Below are 17,146 nucleotides of genomic sequence, written 5' to 3' on the forward strand. Positions count from 1 at the left end.
AGGTGGATCTGAGTCCACGGCCAGATCAGCCATGATCTTATTGAATGGCAGAGCAGGCTCGACGGGCCAGATGGCCGACTCCTGCTCCTAGTTCTTGTGTTCTTATGTTTTTACGTACAGGGGGATCAAGGTGTTCTTGTGCATGAATCATGAATGGTTAGCAGGCAGGTCCAAGATGCAATTATACAGGGTGCTGATGAGGCCTCACCTGGAAAACTCTGCACTGTTCTGGTCCCCTTATCTAAAAAAAAAGATACAGTAGCATTGGACACAGTCCAAAGGAGATTCACCAGGCTAATTGTTGTACTATCAAGAGGGATTAAACAGTTTAGGCCTGTATACCTTGGAGTTTAGAAGAATGAGGGGTGACCTTATCCAAACATACAAGATCCTAATGAAACTTGACAGGGTAGATGTTGAGATGTTTTCACTAGTGGGAGAGTCACAGACAAGGGGACATAACTAAAAGATAAGGGGCCAATTATTTAAAACTGAGATGCATCGAAATTCCCTATGGCAGAGGGTGGTGGACCTCTGGAATTCATGGGTGGTGGAAGCTTCTTGCTCAGATCATCCATGATGTACTTGACCTGAGAGAGTACACACAAGAAAATACGAGCAGGAACAGGCCATCTGGCTCTTTAAGTCTGCCCTGCTATTTAATATGATCGAGGCTGATCCTCACTGACCTCAACTCCTCTTCTGTGCCATTTTTCCATACCCTTGTATTCCTCAATCTATCACATTTTTGGGAGGGATGCAGGCTCTTTGTGCTATCCAGGACAGGGTCCTGCTGCAGAGTATAATGGTGGCAGGGATGGGGGTTGGGGTGAGGTAGTGGGTGGGGGTAATGGCAGTAATTTTTAATGCATGTCTTTGTTGTGACTTCAGTTACTTGCAACGTTTCTGATCCAGTACGAGAGGCTGCGAGGAATCCAGTCCTCCGGAGTTCTCCTCCTCTTCTGGCTCATCACGTTGGTTTGTGCCATATTGCTGTTCCGCTCAAAGATCCTGGCAGCACAGCGTGAGGTGAGTGGGAGGGCACGGGTACTCGTTGCTCAGGATGCTAGCCTATGATGACAATAACCTGTGGAGGACTGAGGTACTGAGGGCACGGTTGTGGGATGGGGCAAATGGTGCAGATGGCAGGACAATGACTATCTGGGAGTTTTGTTCAATTTTCCTTTGTAGTCAGTGAGTATTTAAACTGCCACACAGAAAATTAAATGGGTGAGATTATTCATGATAATGGAGAGTATATGTCGGCTGTGGGGGGAAATTCACTGAGTGAATTGAGTTTGTGATAGGGAAGAGTGTCATTGGGCTGCAGCAGGGCATTCATTGGGTGGGGAGAATCCATGATACCGAGGGTGGATGAGGGCTTTGGAAGAAGAATTTTTTGGAAGAAGTGTCTTGACATTTCAGCCTGTCTCACATTACAGCTCGAACAGGAGGTGTCTACACTTCTGCTCCCTGCCACTAGGCTTTGCCACTGCGGCTAGAGATTTCCCCACTGTGCTCCTTGTAACTCCAGAATCCATAAGCTGGTCCTGCCTTGCCTGAACAAGCAGAGGGAAACCATGTAGTTGGTACCCAGTCAAGGCCAATTAAACATCATCTTGGTGTGTGGACTTGGGGGAAGGAGCTGACTGTCTCCAGGGACTCGGAGATTTCTGGGCCTGGGTTGTGGGTTGTGGGTTGTGGCGTGTGCCCCTGAAGATGGAGTGTGTACTAACGAGCGATGTCTCTGAGATTCCCCGTGGGGCTTGATTAGAAGATTTGGAACAATAGAGAAGGCCTTCAGGGTGATAAAGCTACGTTGCTGTTTGTGGTAGAACAGGTTTGCTAGCCATGCCCGAGTAACTCGTAGGGTGGCGGGGCCTGAAACTCTGAATGAACTGCTGACCAATTGCTCTATGTTTCTCCCCAGAAAGGTGTGTCTGATGTCTTCCGATTCACCACGTTCTGTATTTATTTTGGCCTTGTTCTGGTTCAGTTCTGTCTCTGCTGCCTCAGTGAGCCACTTCCATACTTTTCCAGCGTGTCATCAGATGTGGTGAGTTCTGCTGTAACTGACTTTACATTTGAATTGCTTTCCTACCTCCAAGGACCTGGGGCCCTTGTGAGATCATGAATCAAGTCAGAGGCTTTAGGCATAGTTTGTGGGTTGCCATGAATCAGGAGATCCTGGGTTCAAGTCCCACTGCAGAGACTCCCATGGAAGGATCTAATCTGGCAGTGTCAATTGAGAGAGTGCTGCACTGTCACTGATGTCACCTGCCTGATGAAACAATAAACCGAGGTCCTGTCTGCTCTCTTGGGGATATAAAAATTCCTTGGCACGGTTTCAAAGAAGATCAGGATGTCTCCCAGAATCCTGGCCAATAGTTATTCCAGTAAGCAATATTAAAAACATTTTATCTGCTCATTATCACAATGCTGCTGGTGGGATTTTGCTGTTGGTAAGAGGAATCTAAAAGCATGCTGTTATCTAAATGGAGAAAGACTGCAGGTGAAAGTAGTACAGAGGGACCTAGGTGTTCTTTTGCACAAATCCTAAAGAGTTAGTAGGTGGGTGCAGCAAGTAGGATGAGAAGGCAAATGGCATCGTGGCCTTTATTGCAAGAGGACTGAGTTTAGAAATAGGAAGTATTGTTTCATTAGGCTCTTCTTCTCGTTGTGCCCTGTTCCACCAGTCAATTCAACCATGGCTGATCTGCATCCTAACTCCAATGTTTTGATCTGAAAATTCAGATCGTTAGAAGTTACCACTTTCCAAACCAACCAGATGGCAGGTTAAACTGGATCTTGGAGTCTTATAATCTGGTGTTGTAGGTTTAACTGCCGTAGATGAAAATGTTGCACTGTGTTGGTGAACAGATTTGTGCTAGCCCCAGTGCTGTGTGGTAAAATGAACTAGCCTGACTGGAACGATCCAGCGGATGAGGGACTCCCAGCTATGAGGAAAGCCTGGAGAAGCCAGAGTTGCTCTCCTTGGAGCATGTGGAAGGTGACAAGGGGATTTAATAAATGATTGGATTTTGATGGAGGATTTGGGGGGGAGAAACTGTTCCTGCAGAAGGGTTGGTGACATTGATTGAAAGAGATTGGGAAAACAAGTGTCAACATCCAGGGTCAAGGTCACGCACACACTGAGATGTAATCGGGGCACTGCCTCATTGATACATTTCCAAATCAGGATGTGTGTGCCTGGACGGCAGCTTGCAGCCAATGGTGTTCCCATGCACTAGGTGCTCTCATCTGTCTTGTTAGACGTCCTGAGTTTAGGGGTGCTGTTGGAACAGCCTAGAAGCAGCAGTGGCAGAATGAATGAATGTTTAGGCTGGTGGATGTGGTGTCAATCAAGCAGAATGCTTTTGGGAGTTCTTGCAAGGGATCAGCACAAGCTTGATACTGAGAGACTATGATTCTTAGGTGATAAAATTGCCTGATTTGAAGTTGACTGCTTCTGCTCTTACCACAGAATCCATGCCCGGGAATAAACGCTGGCTTTCTCTCGAGGCTGACGTTCTGGTGGTTTACCCGGTGAGTCACTGCCCTCCTAAAAGAGTGTGTAACATCACCCTTACAATAGCATTGTCTGACAAAGTAAGCAGAATCAGGTTTATTATCACTGACGTATATCGTGAAATTTGTTGTTTTGATATTGATTAAAAGCAAATGTACAGAGAACATAGAACATTACAGCACAGTATAGGCATTTCAGCCCACGACATTATGCCGACATTTTATCCTGTTCTAAGATCTAACCCTTCCCTCTCACATAGCCCAACATTTCTCTATCATTCATGTGTCTAAGAGTCTTTTAAACGTTCCTAATGTATCTGCCCCCACAACCCCTGCCGGCAGTGCGTTCCACGCACCCACCACTCTGTATATAAAAAAAAAATTGGTTGTCTGACACCCCCCCCCCCCCCCCCCCCATACCTTCCTCCTCCAATCACCTCCAATCACAATTATGCCCCCTCATGTTAGCCATTTTGGCCCTGGGGAAAAAGTCTGACTGTCCACTTGATCTATGCCTCTTGTACACCTCTATCAAGTCACCTCTCATCCTCCTCCTCTCCAAAGAGTAAAGCCCTAGCTCACTCAACCTATCCTCATAAGACATGCTCTCCAATCCAGGCAGCATCCTGGTAAAGCTCCTCTGCACCCTCTCTAAAGCTTCCATATCCTTCCTATAATGAGGCGACCAGAACTGAACACAATATTCTAAGTGTGGTCTAACCAGAGTACTATAGAGCTGCAATATTACCTCGTGGCTCTTGAACTCAGTACCCTGCCTAATGAAGGCCAACACACCACACACCTTCTTAACAACCCTATCGACCTGACGGCAACCCTGAGGGATCTATGGACGTGGACCCCAAGATCCCTCTGTTCCTCCACACTGCTAAGAGTCTTGCCATTAACTTTGTATTCTGCCTTCAAATTCGATCTTCCAAAGTGTATCACTTCACACTTTTCCAGGTTGAACTCCATCTGCCAATTCTCAGCCCAGCTCTGCATCCTATCAATGTCCTGTTGTAATCTACAGCAACCTTCTACACTATCCACAACACCACCAACCTTTGTGTCATCAGCAAACTTACTAACCCACCCTTCCACATCCTCATCCGAGTCGTTTATAAAAATCACACAGTGCAGGTGTCCTAGAATAGATCCCTGTGGAACACCACTGGTCACCGACCTCCAGGCAGAATACACTCCATCTACCACCACCCTCTGTCTTCTATGGGCGAGCCAATTCTGAATCCACACAGCCAAGTTTCCCTGGATCCCATGCCTTTCTGAGGAACCTTATCAAACGCCTTACTAAAATCCACGTACACCACATCCACTGCTCTACCTTCATCAATGTGCTTTGTCACATCCTCAAAGAATTCATTCAGGCTCATGAGGCACGACCTGCCCCTCAAAGCCCTGCTGACTGTCCCTAATCTGCCTATGCTTCTCTAAATGCCCATAAATCCTGTCTCTAAGAATCTTAGTCAGTAATTTGCCCACCACTGAAGTAAGACTCACTGGTCTGTAATTCCCAGGGTTATCCCTACTCCCTTTCTTAAACAAAGGAACAACATTTGCCACCCTCCAATCACCTGGCACTACTCCTGTGGCCAGTGAGGATGCAAAGATCATCGCCAAAGGCACAGCAATTTCTTCCCTCGCTTCCCATAATAACTTTGGATATATCCCATCCGGCCCCGGTGACTTATCTATCTAATGTTTTTCAATAGTTCCAGCACATCCTCTTTCCTCACGTCAACATGCCCTGGCATATCAGCCTGTTGTACGCCATCCTCACAAATGTCAAGGTTTCTCTCTCTGGTGAATGCTGAAACAAAGTATTCATTAAGGACCTCCCCTATCTCTTCCGACTCCAGGCACATGTTTCCTCTTTTATCCCTGATCAGTCCTACCCTCACTCTAGTCATCCTCCTATTCTTCACATACGTGTAGAACGCCTTGGGGTTTTCCTTGATCCTACTCGTCAAGGCCTTCTCATGCCCCCTTCTAGCTCTCCTAAGTCTATTCTTAAACTCCCTCCTGGCTACCTTGTGACTCTCCAGAGCCCTGTCTGATCCATGCTTTCTAAACCTTGGGTAAGCTTCTTTCTTCCTCATGACAAGATATCCTATATCTCTTGTCAACCACGGTTCCTTCACTCTACCATCCTTACCCTGCCTCAATGGGACAAACCTATCCAGAACCCCATGCAAGTATTCCCTAACCAACCTCCACATCTCTGTTGTGCACTTCCCCAAGAACATCTGTTCCCAATTTATGCACCCAAGTTCTTGCCTAATAGCTTCATAATTCCCTCCCCCAATTAAATACTTTCCCATATCGTTGCTCCTATCCTTGTCCAAGGCTGTGGTAAAGGTCAAGGAGTTATGGTCACTGTCTCCAAAATGCTCTCCCACCGAGAGATCTGAAACCTGATCAGACTCTTTGCCTAGTACCAGGTCCAGTATGGCCTCTCCTCTAGTTGGCCTCTCCTCTAGTCAGCCTGTCCACATACTGTGTCAGGAATCCTTCCTGGACACTCCTAACAAACTCTGCCCCATCTATCCCCTTTACACTAAGGAGGTGCCAATCAATATTAGGAAAGTTGAAATCACCCATGACACCAACCCTATTATTTTTGTACCTCTCAAAAACCTGCCTCCCGATCTGCTCCTCCGTGTCTCTGCTGCTGTTGGGGGGGGGGGGGGGGGTCTGTAGAATACTCCCAATAGAGTGATCACTCCCTTCCTGTTTCTGACTTCCACCTACACTGACTCAGTTGATGATCCCTCCAGGACATCCTCCCTTTCTACAGCTGTGATACTGTCTCTGATCAGCAAAGCCACTCCCCCACCTCTTTTACCTCCACCCCTGTCCCTTTTGAAACATCTAAACCCCGGAATATCCAGCAGCCATTCCTGCCCTTGCGACAGCCAAGTCTCTGTAATGACCACCACATCATAGTTCCCATGTACTTACCCACGCTCTAAGTTCATCAGCCTTGTTCCTGATACTTCTTGCATTAAAGTAGACACACTTCAGCCCATCCAACTGACTGCAGTTTTGCCCTTTCAAATGCCTATCCTTCCTCACAGACTTTCTACACTATGTAGAAAGTACACAAATGTACTTTCAGGTTCAAAAGTGTGCCATTTTCTGATACTATCTGACAGTGAAAGAGAGTGGGTACCAATACATCTGCAACAACTCTTAAAGGAACTTTTCTCTTAAGCAAAGGTCGTTACATGCACAGTGCCTTACTGTCAGACTCCTGGATCACCTGAAAGGATTTGTGACACGGAACAGTCCCGGACATTTCCCACTGCCCCCACCACTCCCTCATCCACCTGCACACCACTCCTTCACTGTCAGCTGAATGGCACTGAACTCAGCACGTCTTATCCACCCCGGCAGTGTCTTCTCTTTCTGTGCCTGCATTGTTCCTCAGTCCCCTCCCTTTTCTCTTCTACCTGCTGCAATGCCATTTGAAAATAGAGCATTAGTTTCCACATGTACATCGACAAATCCACTGTCCCCTCTCCCACCACCTCGCATCTTTCCAAACCTTCAGCTGATGTTTAATATCCTGCACTGACTGAGATTAATTCCATGGTGTTGGGAAGAATAAAGCCATTGTCTTTGTTCCCCAGCCACTGACTCCATCCCTCTGCCTGTTATCCGTTGGAAGTTGAACTAAACATTTTGCAGTCCTGGTGCTATAATTGACCCTAGGATGATTGTCTATCCACCTATCTGTACCATAATTGCCTGTTTTCACCCCAACCTTAATGGATGTGTTACCCGAGCATTCCCCATACTGGTATTGTATAGAGCCATGCCTTCCCAGGTTCCCATATTCCACTCTGCATAAACTTAAGCTCATTTAAAATTCTTACCAGTCTCCTAACTACCAGTGGGTGAAAATTAAATTCTTCTAATCGAGTGAATTGCATCCTGTGTTCACAATGTAGAAACCAAACCCAGAATGGGTGATTGCTCCGTAGAGCACCTGCTGCTGGGCCCTTTGGAACTCTCCCCAAAGCTCTCCACCTTCTTAATTTCCTTCCTGAGACTTCGAAAAATTTAGCCTTTTCCAAGCTTTCAGTCAACTTTGCTCATTTCACTTTATGCAGCCTGATAATACTCTTGTGAATACCTTGGGGTGTTTTCCTGTGTTCAAGGTGCTTCAGAAATACAGGCTGTTGCTGGGCAAAGTGTTTATGTTGAAGGGCTAATGGTCTATTTGGGCTACTGCAGTGCCCTTGTAAGTGCACGAGATCTGCCCAGACAGACAACTGCTAACGATTCCCCAGAGGGTGCTTGGTGGTCAGGAGCTAAGCCGGGTGCCGGCCTACAATCTACGCTCAGTGAGTTAATGAGCAGTCAGATGCGACTCTAGAAAGGGGTATTATGCAGTAGAAAGGTATGCAAATGATTGCACCAGCCAAAGGTGAATGCTGGTGTTCTCCAGGGACCATACTGGAATTGCGCTTGTTCTAAATTAATGACCCAGACCTAGGAGTGAAACCCACAATCTCTCAGTTTACAGAATGCACAAAACTTAACAGTGTTATGAACTGTGAAGGTAGTGATGAATTACATTCAAATATAAACAGGCTGGTGGAATGGGCAGACATGTGGCAAATGAAGTTTAATGTGAAGAAATGTGATTTTGGTGGGAGGAACGAGAAGAGACAATATAGAAGGAAGGATTCTGTTTTGAAAGGGGTGCAGGAGCAGAGAGACGGGGTGTGGGTGCATGAGTCATTGAGAGTGCCAGGGCAGGTAGCGGAAACAGTTAATGAGGCATGAGGTACAGTTCTGGGCTTTATCAATATAGACAATAGCATATTGCAGTAGGGAAGTTGTACAGAGCTTTTATCAACCAATGGCCTGACCCCAACTGCAGCCATGTATTCAATTCTGATCACTTCCTTTAAGGGAAGATGTGGAGGCATTAGAGAGGTAAGGAAAAGATTTCCGAGAACTGTCCCAGGATGAGGGACTAGAGTTGCAGGGACAGATTAGAGATTGGGTCTGTTTCCTGTGGATCAGGCCAATGGGAGATCTGATCGAAGTATTACAAAATGATGAAGGCTCTGGACAGTGTGGATAGTGTGAGGATGTTTCCATTGTGGAGGGTAAATTGGTAATTTAGTTTATCATTGTCACATGTACTGAGGTACTGTTTTAAAAAAAAATCTGTTTTGCAGGCCATCCATACAATCATTTCATTACATCAGTGCATCAAGGTAGTGCGAGGGAAAATAATAACAGAAGGCAGAATAAAGTGTTACAGTTACAGGAAGTGCAGTGCAGGCAGACAATAAGGTGCATGGTCATGACAAGGTAGATTGTGAGGTCAAAAGTCCATCTTATTGTACTGGGGGACTGTTCAATAGTCTAATAGCAGCAGGATAGAAGCTGTCCTTGAGCCTGGTGGTATGTGCTTTCAGGTTTTTGTATCTTCTGTCCAATGGGAGGGGGGAGAAGAGAGAATGTCCGGGGTGGGTGGGGTCTTCAATTACGTTGGCTGCTTTACTGAGGCAGCGAGAGGTATAGACAGAGTCCATGGAGAGGAAGCTGGTCTCCATGATGTGCTGAGTTGTGTCCACAATTCTCTGCAGTTTCTCATCATGGGCAAAGCAGTTGCCATACCAAGCTGTGATGCATCCGGATAGGATGCTTTCTGTGGTGCATCAATTAAAAATTGGTGAGGGTCCAAGGGGACAAATGAGGAAGTAGAGGCACTGGTGAACTTTCTTGGCCGTGGCGTCTACGTGGTTGGATCAGGACAGGCTATTGGTGATGTTCATTCCAGGAATTTGAAACTTTCAACCCTCTCGACCTCAGCACTGTTGACGTAAACAGGAGCATTTGCTCTGCACCCCCCCACAACACCCCCCCCCCCCCCCCCCCCCACTTCCTGAAGTCAATGACCAGCTCTTTTGTTTTGCTGACATTGAGGGAAAGGTTGTTGTCATGACACCATGTCACTAAGCTCTGTCTCCTTCCTGTACTCCAACTCATCGTTATTTGAGATACGGCCCACTATGGTGGTGTCATCTGCAAACCTACAGATGGAGTTATAGCAAAATCTGGCCACACAGTCATGAGTGTATAGGGAGTAGAGTAGGGAGCTGAAGACGCAGCCTTGTGGGGCATCAGTGTTGAGAATAATCATGGCAGAGGTGTTGCTGCTTATCCTTACTGATTGCATTCAGGAAATCAAGGATCCAGTGCAAAAAGAGGTGTTGAGTCCCAGGTCTCTGAGTTTGGTGATGAGTTTGTTTAGAATTGTAGTATTGAAGGCAGAGCTGTAGTCAATAAACAATAGTCTAACGTAGGAGTCTTCACTGTCCAGATGCTCCAGAGATGAGTGTAGGGCCAGGGAGGGCTGGAGAACTAGAGGGCACAAGTATGAAACAGAGAAGAGAATTAGGAGTGACCTGAAGAGAGAGATTTTGTGCGGCCAGTGGTTGGAATGTGGAAATCGCTGTCTGTAGATGTGGGAGAGGCGGCTTCCATTGTGGCTTTCAAAGCGATGTGGTTAATCATATGGTAGAGAAAAGTTTGCAAGGCTGAAGACGGGATTGGGAGAATGAGCTGAGTGAGCTGGTCTGTAGAGAACCGGTGGCTTCCTTCTGTGCTGTACGTGGTTCTGAATCTGAGCAGGAGTCCAATATGTCTGTTGCCAACATCTGTTTGGACATATCTGAATACAATTGTCTCCACAGAATGGCATTACAGGGTTACAAGCACCCTCTGGAGGACAAGGATCTCTGGGCACTGAACAATGATGACCGGTCAGATGTCATTGTGCCAAAACTGCTCAAAGAATGGGAGAAAGAGAAGCTGAAAGCACAAAGGTAATAGTAACTCTGCCCCTCCGGCTTGGCAATAGATGATTTGTACGTGAAGTAAGTGATTGCTGGGAGTGAGAGAGGCAGGAATCTGATGGGGGAGTTGGGGAGTGTGTGTGTAGGACTAGTTGAAGGGTGTGGGAATTAAAATAAGGAAACTCAGGTACACGGGTAAGGAACAGGCTGCAATCTAGTCAAAGCATTTACATACAATCACAGATATCCAGGAGTGAGTTACAGGCTGGAATCTAATCAAGGGGGTCAGGCGGATCATGTACAGAACAACAGATACCTGGGAGTGAGTTACAGGTTGGGATCTAATTGTGAAGTTTCGGGAGGTTTATACATCGACTAATGGACACCCAGGAGAGGGTTGCAGTCGGGACCCAATCAAGAACTGGTATGCTTGATGTTGTAAATGAATGCCACATATCCAAGGTGATAAATTACTCTGTGATCCTTCCTTTGCCAGGAAGCAGGAGATGGTCGTCAAGTGCTCTTCCACGATGAACAATCTGGAGGGCGAGCCCCACAAAGCTGAAGTTTTCTTTCCCAACAAGGCGCAGCAGAAGCAGCCCTCGTTCCTCACAGCCCTGTGCAAGACCTTTGCTCCGTACTTCCTCATGGGATCAGCACTGAAGCTGTGCCAGGACCTTCTGTCCTTTGTCAATCCACAGCTTCTCAAGTATGTAGCTTACAGCCTAAAGTTACTCGTCATTCATCACACTGAATTCTTGCTTCTCTCAATTCTGTCCAGCTGTTACTGAAAGAACAAGCAGAATTGTAACCTGCTCCAGCTGGCAGATAACACTCCAACCTGGTCCTCATTTCCTCAGGGATATGAAGTGGGCTCCTTGCCCTCCTCACCCCCACCCACAGGATAAATGACAATTCTCTGCACAAAATGGGAATTCCCAGCTCTGTGCTCCAGAATAGTTGAGCAGAAATTCCAGGCTACAACTTCTCCCTATTTGTTCATGTCAGGTGGCATTGAAGTGGGGGGTTGGAGAAGGGGAAGTGGGAATAAAAGATGTAAATCATACAGTATAGAAACAGGCATTTTGCTGCACTGAGTTTGCTCCAAACATCAAGCACCCAGATACATAACCCGACACCCTCTCTTTGTTTGTTCTCCCCACATTCCCATCAACGTCCCCTCTGTCTCCCTCCAACCAGTTCTGCCACTCACGTACACACTAGGGCTAATTTAACTAATCCTAGTCTCCATGTCTTTGAGACTAGAGAGGAAATCAGAGCAAACCCACGTATCGTAGGACGAAGATCCAAACTTCACACAGACAGCACCCGAGGATAGGATTGAAGCTGATCCCTGGAACATGAGGCAGCTGCACTACTGTGCCAAGCAGCCTTTGGATTCCTTGTTTTATAAGATGTCGTATGCTAGGGGAACAGGGTGACCTGTAGCACGTTGTGTGGCTGCTGGCACATTTCAGTCACTGACATGTTGTCTTGCTCTCTCACATCCAGCATGTTGATCTCGTTCATTAATGACCCGAAGGCCAGGACTTGGTGGGGATATGGGATCTCAATTCTGATGTTCATCTCTGCGGCCCTGCAGACGCTCCTCCTCCACCAGCACTTCCACTATTGCTTCGTGACCGGCATGCGGCTACGGACAGCTATCATTGGAGCCATATACCGCAAGGTGAGAGAACCTATAGGATCGGAGGTGGTGGCTAATAATTAAGAGAGCAAAAGTTCAACTGCCACTCTGGAGAGATTGAAAGCACAGGACAGAGTTGGCCATTCCATCAATCATTGTCACAGCTGATCTGGCCCTAACACCATCCACTCACCTCTTCCCCATGTCCATTAATATCTTTGGTTAAAAGATCCTAACAATAAGACATTCCAAATGAACAATTGGCCCCGCATCCATTGCTGTTTATAAAAAGTTTTCAAACTCTGCCATCCTCTTTTTGTGTAGAAATATTTTTTAAATTTCACTCTTGGGAGACCAGGAACCTGGTTCTGGGCTTCCCAGCCAGCAGAAATGTTGACACAAGAAATTCTGCAGATGCTGGAATCTGGAGCAATATGCAAAAAGTGCTGGAGGAACTCAGCAGGTCAGGCAGCATCCATGGAGGGAAATGAACAGTCGCCGTTTCGGGCCGAGACCCTTTATCAGGACTGGAAAGGAAGAGGGCAGAAGCCAGAATAAGAAGGTGGGAGAGGGGGAGGAGCACACGCAGGCAGGGGACAGGTGAGTCCAGGTGATGGGCGAGTCCAGGTGAGAGGGGGAAGGTAGTGGGTGGGGGTGGGGGGGGGGAGATGTAATAAGCTGAGAGGTGATCGGTAGAAGAGGCAAAGGGCTGAAGAAGGAGGAATCCATTGGGAGAGGGCAGTGGAACATGGAATAAAGGATGGGGAGGGGATCTAATGCGTGGTCATCAAGGCGGGGGAAGGGAGCCATAAGAATAAGGGAAGACAAAGGAGTGGGGGGGGGCGCGGGAGATGAAGGAAAAGAAGGGGAGGGGTTACTGGAAGTTAGAGAGATCAATGTTGAGGCCACCAGGTTGGAGACTCCCAGGGCGGAATGAGGTGTTGTTCCTCCAACCTGTGTCTGGCCTCAACGTGGCAGCAGAGGAGGCCGTGGACAGACATGTCAGTATGGGAGTGGGATCTGGAATTGAAGTGGGTGGCCACTGGGAGGTCCTGGCTGTTGCAGCGGATGGAGTGAAGGTGCTCAATGAAATGGTCGCCCAATTTGCGTCGGATCTTTTAGTCAATCATTTTTCCCTTAGTATCTTGGAAACTTTGATCTCACCTCCCTTTTAACCTAAATTCCAGAGAATACAATCCCGACTTGTGTAATGTCTCTTAGTAGTTGGGCCTTCAGAACCCAGGTATCACTTTGTAAAACCTATGCTACATAGCCTTTCAGACCAACATATCCTCCATAAGATCTGGTGCCCAGACAGGTTCACTGTACTCCAGGGGTGGTTTAATACAGCTTTAACATCACTTCTATCCTGCTGTAATTCAGCCTTCTGATTAGATATTTATTAGTCACATGTACATCAAAACACACAGTGCAATGCACCTTTTTGCGTTACTGAGAATGTGCTGGGGGCAGCCCGCAAGTGTCACCACTTTTCTGGCGCCAACATAGCATGCCCACGACTCCTAACCCGTACGTTTTTGGAATGTGGGAGGAAACTGGAGCACCCGGAGGAAATCCACGCAGACACGGAGAACGTACAAACTCCTTACAGACAGTGGCGGGAATTGAACCTGGGTTGCTGGTGCTATAATAGCGTTACACTAACCACTACACTACCGTGCATAGTTTTCTAAACTAAAGCTTTTGTGTCACAAACACTGTTCCCCAGCCACCAACTTGAGCCTTCTCCCTAACAGCCCAGAAAGTTAACTGAATTGCTCTGCTCTGCTCACAGCTTGAGAGAGTCTCGTATTTGACTCTGAACACAGGATTGGACCCTCTCATCCTTTGCCATTGCTACATCTGCTTTCCATTTCTGTAAGATTTGCCCGTTCTTCAGATCACCTGCCACTGTCCATGCCATTATTATTTCAACACACTTGTGGCTGGCTCTCCCTTGCTGTGTTCTCTCTATCTCTGCAAACTCTTCTAACAATCTCCCACATCTCTACACTTGGGAATTCCCTTCTTAAACCATCTACTGCTCTTTCCTCCTATGACACATCCCTTAAGACATTGACCAAAATTTTGGCCAGATGCCTTAATAAATCCTTATGTAGAATCATAGAGCACTACGGCACAGAAACAGGCCCTTCGGCCCATCTAGTCCATGCTGACCTGATGATCTGCTTTGTCCCATCTACCTGCGCCCGATCATATTCTTCCAAATCCCTCCCATCCATGTACCTATCCATACCTCTCTTATGTGGTTTGGTGTCAACTTTGTTTGATTACGCACCTGTGAAGCACTTTAGGACGTTTTAGCCTTTGTTGTTCATGACCTGTGGACATTGCTGTAGTGCTGGCATTATTGTCGATCTCTATGTGCCTCAGAACTGATGGGCCAGTTATCAGTTGCCCTATGGCCTACTTACTGTGTTTTATGTTTCTATGTTGGTGGGACTGGAGTTGCAAACTGGCCAGGCTGATTAGGATGGCAGGTTTCCTCCCCTAAGTTAAATGGGTTTTTACTAAAATCTGGTATCTTACAGGCACTGTCACTGAGAGAAGCTTCCCTCTCGCTTCCAGATTTATTTCAATACTTGAACTTAAATTTTCAAGGTGCCATCATATCTTTCAATTTCCTTAATAACTAAAATTTTATGCACGCCATTCTTGAATGGGCAGGCACGGTAGTATAGCGGTTAGAGTAACACTATTACAGCGCCAGTGACCCGGGTTCAATTCCGGCCACTGTCTGTAAGGAGTTTGTACGTTCTCCCTGTGACTATGTGGGTTTCTTCCGGATGTTCCGGTTTCCTCCCACATTCCAAAGACGTACAGGTTAGGAAGTTGTGGGCATGCTATGTTGGCACCAGAAGCGTGGCGACACTTGCGGGCTGCCCCCAGAACACTCTACACAAAGACGTATTTCACTGTGTGTTTCAATGTAGATGTGACTAATAAAGAAACCTTGTCTTATCTTAGTATACTTGTTGACTCAGCCTCTGCTGCATGCCTGGTTAGTGAATTTCAAAGCTCCACTTCCCCTCTACATGAAGAATCACTTGTCTGATTTTGTACGTACATGTGCTGCTGCACCAAGGGCTTCATATGCATCTTGGCCGAGAGTTTTAAATCTTTTTGTATTTCATTATTCCACCGTATAATCTCAACTGCTTGCTTATTATTTCCTCCCATATCATTGAAGCAACCTCATTCTTAATGACTAAGACTTTCCAATCACTCCTGCAGTTCTTGAAATTGGTGCATTCGGTTCCCAGGCCTGACTTGTAGGCAAGTCTCAGCAAAGGATGCCATGTCATTTCCTCCGAGATAAATTTGCATATGATTCATTTTGTTCCTCGATTTTGTGTGATGTTTGAGCCAGACACCCTTTCTACTTGTCTCTTCACCTGTGGATATACTCCAGCCAGGCACATACCCTGCTCTGCCATATCTTAACTTGTATTATTTATATATTTCAAATTGTTAATTTTTTTCTTTACACATTAACTTGTACCAAGCATTAAAACATTGGTAATATTTTAAATACTACACAAATTGCTGCAATTGATTGGAGCCAAAAATCCCTTCCTCCCTCCCTTTGTGCTATTTATGAAATTTGAAGCACTTCAATAAATTCAAAAATAAAATAATGTTACTAATAGTAACAGAGACTGAGGGATTGTCAGAAAAGCCAAGCTAGTTTACCAAAGGTCTTTGAGGACATAAAGTCAACCCAGCAGGAGATACAGTCAGGCACACACTCACCCAATGGTCCTACTGACCCTCATGTCATGTAAAGGTTCTTCTGTTGGGTGGGTTGCAAGATAGCCCCTGTTGCCCCAAGGAGGAATGAACCTGTCTATTGGACTGTACCCCAGGGACATCCTGTTTCTATTGAAGCCCACACCCTGGGACAGAGAGGCTCCAAACCTGTGGTTCCTGGACCCTGGGAGAAAAGGTGCTCAATTCCTGTGGGACCTGAATCCTGGGGGGATGGATGGGGTCACGGTGAGGTACGAGTGTTCTATAAATGAACAAGGCTCATCTGATGTTTGCTTCTGTTTTGTTTAATATTTCAGTCTTTGGTCATCACAAATTCAGCAAAACGATCATCCACTGTTGGGGAGATTGTCAACCTGATGTCTGTGGATGCCCAGAGGTTCATGGACCTCACTGCCTTCCTGAACATGCTGTGGTCTGCACCTCTCCAGATCTGCCTGGCTCTCTACTTCCTGTGGCAGGTACTCCCTTCCCCGTCCCTTACTGAAGTGTGAAACGTTGTGGCCTCGAGTCGGACAGTGGGACCGGGTGGGGGTGACTTGCAGCTGGTGCTTGGTGGTGAGAATATACGGGCACTAATGTGTCTATGTTTGCTCTTCCAGTACTTGGGTCCTTCGGTTCTGGCTGGTGTTGCTGTGATGGTTCTGCTGATCCCTTTCAATGCCTTGATAGCTGTGAAGAGCAGGAGCTTCCAGGTATGTCAGCAGAAAGATACTTCCTTGCTCCCTTAACCCTGTCCCACTCCCATCTCCTTCCTCATTTCTCTGCTCATTCAGCTTGCCAGCCTCTCACCTGCCTACTTCCTTCCTCATGCAGTTATTTTTCCTTGACTCCTTCTCATTCTCCTTTCACTCTTTCATTTAGTTTGCTCTTTCCTTCACTTCTTTCACCTCCCAATTCCATCAAATGGCTACCCTCTGTCACTGGCCCATTCATAGCTGCCCCAGGACTGGCCCCATCTCCTCCTGCTACAGTGGCAGATGGTTATGTTCCTGGACTGATAACCCACAAAAACCTACTTCAAGCTGTCTGTGCAATTTAAGAATTTGAATTTGGTGTGGGGAAGAGAAAAATTGGAATGGGAACTACCTGGACCCAGGAAAAGTGACCAGGAACCTACCAGAGTGTTGTAAGAATGTTCACACTTCAGTGAGGGAAGGAACACCACCTCTCCTGTCCATGTATGTGAATCCAGTCCCAGATCAGTGAGATTAAATGTTACAGTGTGCTGAAGGTATCCAAGCAAAACGCTCATCTATCTCAAGGCCATATCCTTAAGAGACCCACCACCACCTTGTCAGGATAACACGAGATGGGAAGCAAATGCTGACCTTGCCTTCTC

The 17,146-nt window shown here is 46.7% G+C and overlaps 1 protein-coding gene across 1 annotated transcript in view; it reads left to right on the plus strand.

The window, feature by feature from the left end:
• Positions 1–17,146, plus strand: part of abcc3 (ATP-binding cassette, sub-family C (CFTR/MRP), member 3) — a 94,086-nt gene that overhangs the window by 55,299 nt on the left and 21,641 nt on the right. Inside the window, exons 4-11 of the mRNA XM_052033314.1 lie at positions 892–1,029; positions 1,931–2,056; positions 3,485–3,546; positions 10,266–10,397; positions 10,864–11,076; positions 11,880–12,057; positions 16,104–16,265; positions 16,407–16,499. Of these exons, the coding sequence (XP_051889274.1) occupies positions 892–1,029; positions 1,931–2,056; positions 3,485–3,546; positions 10,266–10,397; positions 10,864–11,076; positions 11,880–12,057; positions 16,104–16,265; positions 16,407–16,499 (1,104 nt within the window). The remainder of the gene's footprint in view (positions 1–891; positions 1,030–1,930; positions 2,057–3,484; positions 3,547–10,265; positions 10,398–10,863; positions 11,077–11,879; positions 12,058–16,103; positions 16,266–16,406; positions 16,500–17,146) is intronic.

This window comes from Pristis pectinata, chromosome 18, assembly GCF_009764475.1.
Source record: "Pristis pectinata isolate sPriPec2 chromosome 18, sPriPec2.1.pri, whole genome shotgun sequence".
In the NCBI taxonomy this organism is placed as follows: domain Eukaryota; kingdom Metazoa; phylum Chordata; class Chondrichthyes; order Rhinopristiformes; family Pristidae; genus Pristis; species Pristis pectinata.